Source organism: Peromyscus maniculatus, chromosome 7 (genome assembly GCF_049852395.1).
Source record: "Peromyscus maniculatus bairdii isolate BWxNUB_F1_BW_parent chromosome 7, HU_Pman_BW_mat_3.1, whole genome shotgun sequence".
Classification (NCBI taxonomy): Eukaryota; Metazoa; Chordata; class Mammalia; order Rodentia; family Cricetidae; genus Peromyscus; species Peromyscus maniculatus.
In genome coordinates, this window is record NC_134858.1 from 117,029,343 (window position 1) to 117,034,401 (window position 5,059).

The 5,059-nt window shown below is 52.2% G+C and overlaps 1 protein-coding gene across 1 annotated transcript; it reads right to left on the bottom strand.

Moving 5' to 3' along the window:
• Positions 1–705: 705 nt before the first annotated feature.
• On the bottom strand, positions 706–4,767 carry Myd88 (MYD88 innate immune signal transduction adaptor). The gene is made up of 5 exons (XM_006986732.4): positions 4,355–4,767; positions 3,532–3,666; positions 2,987–3,167; positions 2,744–2,835; positions 706–2,495 (listed from the first exon to the last, which is right to left on the bottom strand). The coding sequence occupies exons 1-5, from the start codon at positions 4,680–4,682 to the stop codon at positions 2,341–2,343; spliced, it is 891 nt and encodes a 296-aa protein (XP_006986794.1). The 5' UTR covers positions 4,683–4,767; the 3' UTR covers positions 706–2,340.
• Positions 4,768–5,059: the final 292 nt, after the last annotated feature.

Consider the following 5,059-nt stretch of genomic DNA (forward strand, 5'->3'; position numbering starts at 1 on the left):
CAGGGAAAAGAAAAAAAAAGTTAATTTTTAAAACCTTTTTTTGACAGTCTCGTCATGTTTCCTAGTCGAGACTAGGGGCATTCCATCTCAACTAGTTCTAAGACTTTCTATCCTGAGATAATTATAGATCTTCAGCAAGTTGGAAAGATAATCGGAGTTCTTACACTCTTCACAAGGTCTCCCCAGTGCACCATGGGATATAACCCAGTGCACCAAGGGATATAACTGTAGGGCAATCTGAAGACCTCAGATGTAACATCTGTATTGTGTGTATAGCACTTAGCCATCCAATCACATACATGAATGTGTGTAACACCATAATCAAGGTCTAGACAGTGGTCTGAGAGACAGTTTAGATGATACAAAGTTTGCTTAACATGGACCCTAAGTTCAATCCCTGGCACTACATACAACCAGCAGGACCAGGACCTAGAACATGGTATAACCTAGGAAAGGCTCAGGCTGGTGGAGGAAGCAGTTTTCTGGAGCTGATGGATACCCTTGTCTCCACTTGGTCCCTGCTGAAGCCTGAGCCTATGAGGCCGAAGCTTAGCCATCTGGAAGCCTGAGGGGACACCACATTACAGGGCAGCTTCTCTTACATGAGAAAGTCATGGCCTAGCTGTCTACTTCCAAACACCCTCACACACACACACACACACACACACACACACACACACACACACACACACAGAGTCACAAGTATGCTTTCTCAAACAGAATATTTTTATTATAAATTTCCACTACAGAAGTACAAATGACAAACATGAGCCTTTATCCCATCTATCTCACTGAAGTTCTCATAAACCTATATAACAGGCACAGAAGATACTTTCTCCAGACTGCTTTAAAATGCCCACAGAAGTGTTTCATGAGGTCATGCAAAGGGGCCTCCATTCCTGCCCCAGACACTGAAGGAAGGCACATTTTCTGTTGGATTCAGACCCTGGGGTGGCCCTGAGCTCTGAGACCAGAGACCGTGACATTGCCTCCATGATAGAGAGCTTGGGAGGAATATGGAAACCATCTTGCTGGGGAGGAACCAGCTGAGCCTGCCGAGTTGTGGTGAGAGGCGGCTTCTCCTTTTTCATCTTCATTTTGCTGAAGGCACGCATGCTCTCAGGTTTGGGGCCTTTCTAGACTTTGCTTTCAGTGATCAGAGAAGAGAGAGAAGAAATCAACATTGCCCCCATCTTTTTCTTCTTTTTTTGTCGGGGGAGGGGGGAATGGGTGGGTGGGAGACGTGATAGGCTCTCAGGTAGTCCAGCCTGGCCTTAAACTTGGTGTGTATCCAAGGAGAGCCCTGAAATCCTGATTCTCCTGCCTCTACCTCACAAATGCTGGATTATAGGCATGTGCCACTACCTGTAGTAAGGGCACCCTGTTTTTATCCAGGGAGATGGCCAGGTCCCCTTGATGGCAGAACTCTTCTACTCAGCCATTCTCAGGAGCTGTCCCAAAGTAAACACAGGTATGCAGATGCCTGTGTGTGGGAAGGAGTGTCTGTGTGAGGAGCACGTGAACATTTACATTTATCTAATGAATAGGACTCCATGGGGCCACACACCTCCAAGTACTGGAGAAAGGATGTTTTTGTATGTTTGCTGCTTGTTAACAAAGTAGGTGATCCAAGTGCAGAAAGCTGGAGAAAGTCTGTGTTGGTGAGCCAGGGAGGTTCCCTGATGACAGTCCTGGGAGCCCTGCTGGGGCCACTATAAATGGTAGGCACGGGAGAGGGCAGGATCCCACTTCAAGCAAAGTGAAGATGTGTACACTACACAGGCATGGCTACATGGGAGGGAAAAGGGAAAAGCAGTCCCAGTTACCCAGACTAGTGACCACCAAACGTGGGATTGAGGCTGAGGGGGTCAAAGATGCAGAGAGGATAGTTTCAGAGAATCAGGTCAAAGTCAGCTCAGCTCCCCATTGCCCTGTGAAAGGAGGAACAGGAATGAGAGGCAGACAGGGGAAGCAGTCATCCTGGCAAGGCTCCGGTCCCATAGCCAGCTCTCCTTCAGCCAGAGCAATGCCTCGCCATGTTCCTGCCTCAGCTCCATATCCTGTTTCTCAGGTGGAGAAACTGAGGCCAAAGATGGCTCGGCTGTAGCTCAGCTGGTCCCTGGTATTCGCTGTACTGGCTGACAACCCAGCAGGTAACAAAGTCACTTGCAGTCACTCGTTCCATCCAGGACTCCAGGGGCGGTGTCCAGATGGGTTTTGGCTGCTGTAGAGCTAGAACCTCCAAGGATGAGTGGACCACAAATTCCCTCCTACAATGTGAGAGGAGGCAAGCAAAAGAGCAAGGACAGACTGACAGACCTAGGGCTCCCAGGGCCATCTTCAGGGCAGGGACAAAGCCTTGGCAAGGCGGGTCCAGAACCAGGACTTGGTGCATGGGTTGGTATAGTCGCAGATAGTGATGAATCGCAGGATACTGGGGAAGTCCTTCTTCATCGCCTTGTATTTGATGGGAATCAGCCGCTTCTGTTGGACACCTGGAAGCCAACGGGTGTGGTATTGGGACCAGGCCCCTGCCCTATGGTGGGCCAGACCCAGTCTCCAAAGCAAGGGACAACACCAGCTCTCCACCAGCTAGGTATCCATGGTACTTATCCACTGCATAAAGAAACTCACAGGTACACCCCCTCAGAGACCTGGCATGCTTTGGTCCTCCATTCTTGGTCTGGAAATCTTAAGGCTGTCCCTCCCCTCCCCTCTCTAACCAAAGCAGGTCTAAGCTTACCTGGGGAGAGGCTGAGAGCAAACTTGGTCTGGAAGTCACACTCTCTGCTCTGTAGGTAATCGTCAGAAACAACCACCACCATCCGGCGACACCTAAGGGAGAGTGCAGAGTGCAGGCTTTGGGGTGATGTCCTTCAGCTCACCTCTAGAGGAGAGCCTCAGGGAGGCCCACGGTACCGGGCTGCCCAGTGCAGAGCTGAGTTTTATGCACTCGCCCACCTGCCCCTTCGGATGACTAACCAACCTTTTCTCAATGAGCTCACTGGCAATGGACCAGACACAGGTGCCTGGCAGGACATCACGGTCGGACACACACAGCTTCAGCCGATAGTCTGTCTGTTCTAGCTGCCTGATCATCTCCTGCACAAACTCAATATCACTGGGGCAGTAGCAGATGAAGGCATCAAACCGTTCTGGTGTTTGTCCTGAGGACAGGGGACAAGGGTAATGGTCAGCTTTCTGAAGGAGGGCTGGGAGGAGCCCAGCCTGGAGTCTTCCATCAAGGGAACCTGAGCCTGCACCCATCCCGAAGTGATGTCTTACATATGCCCTTCCCACCAGAAAAGATAACTCCCAGATGAAATCTGAGTTAACCGTGTTGGAGGAGTGCCGTTACAGTCTCAGAAGTGCTCAGAGACAGGACTGCTATTATCCCCATTTCTTGGATGGGGAAACCAAGACTCAGAAAGAATGAGTGACTTGCTCAAGGTCCCAGGTCTATCCATCTGTGTTCCAATGTTCATGCTCTGCACACCACACATCCTGGGGCTGTGGCCCACCTATCCTTACCCAGGGGGTCGTCCAGAGTGGTGATGCCCTCCAGCTCCTTTGTTTGTGGGACACTGCTTTCCACTCTGGCCACCTGTAAGGGCTTCTCAGACTCCTGCATCTGCTGCCTCTCCATGTATTTCTCGCAGTCATCAACTGTGGAGAAGAGACAGGGTGTAGAAGGCTCCCCAGCTGCCCCTGTATCTGTTCCATTGGCCTACTTGGGCTCTGGGCCTTCTCTAGCCACTGGTGCCATGGACAGCTCCGACAAACTGGCACTCCCTTTCTGACCCTCCCAGAGTGGGCACCTGGAAGGCCACCAAAGTCTGGCTGGCATCTGCCTCTCACACTCCATCCTGCATGCCCTTTCTAAGGCTCTTGAGAATGGCTCCAAATTGGGCATCTTGCAGGGAGCAGGGTAGTGGGAGCAGGGGCTTGAATGCCAGAAGGGCTCCGAAACCGGGTTAGTGTTCAGTGAGGGTGGTGGCCCCCGCCTAGCATGGTATACCTAACTGTGGGCAGGGGCATTGTGTTGAATGCCAGAAGGGGCTTTAGTCTTCACCCGTTCTGTTGCTCCTGACACAACTGAGATACTCCCAGAGAAGCACATCCTGATTCTTAGTCCAACTCAAGGTTGCCTAGACTCATTCCACATCCTTTCCCTATCTCAGGGTTTTTAAGCCCTCTCCCCAACCCTATGCTGTCCTGCATATTGATCGAAAATTCGACCGTCTCTCCCTCCCTCCCTTCCCAGCACACCCCATTAAAATGAAACAAGATTGATATGCCAAGGCCAGCCTCCTCGACGACCATTGGCACAAAGCCAGAAAGCAGGCGTCCTCACCGATGCTGGACCACAGGTCCCGCAGTATATCCTCACGGTCCAGCATGGCCAGCATCTCTAACAGCTTGCCGACCGTCGCGCCAGAGCGCCCCTGCCAAGCATCCAACAAACTGCCGGTGGGGTCTGGGCGCATCTCCAGCTGTCGGATCTCCAAGTACTCGAAGCCCATCTCCTCTGCCAGCAAGGTCCAGTCGGCTGCCACCGGCGTCTGCACGTTCAAAAACAGCGAGAGACGGCGCCGCACCTTCATGTTGAGCGCGGCCAAAGGTAGGGAGGATTTGGAGGGGTCCAGGGACATGGATCCCACTCGGGGGCCTTCGGCAGACATGGCGAGCCACCCTGAGCTTCCGTGAGGTCCGCTCGACAGGCGAGCTTCCTTCCTACTTCCCCTAGGGCTCCTGCCAGCCCCGCCTTCTCTCTTTTTCCGAGAAGCTCCGCCCTTTGCTAGAATCTGGAGTCCCGAGTACCAGAGCGCAGCTGGGGTGTCCCGCCACTACCCTCGGAGTGTTTGTACGTACACCTGAACACAGGGCCTGAACTTCACCCCACTTATGTTTCTCGTCTTTGCTCGTCTCCCCTTGAAGTTTCGAGAACCTAGAAAAAGGCCTCTGGCATCTGTCTTGATCCACTGACCTGTCCTGGGAGATCTGGTAGTGGTGCATGGTGAAGTGAATCAGCTTTGTTTTGGACATGAAGGAGTTACAG

Coding starts and splice junctions, on each gene's coding strand:
- Myd88 (XM_006986732.4), bottom strand. CDS start 4,682: ATGTCTGCCGAAGGCCCCCGAGTGGGATCCATGTCCCTGGACCCCTCC. Junction 2,836..2,986: donor AGTGAGCTCATTGAGAAAAG/GTTGGTTAGTCA, acceptor ACTCTCCCTTAG/GTGTCGCCGGATGGTGGTGG. Junction 2,496..2,743: donor TGCTCTCAGCCTCTCCCCAG/GTAAGCTTAGAC, acceptor GTTGGCTTCCAG/GTGTCCAACAGAAGCGGCTG.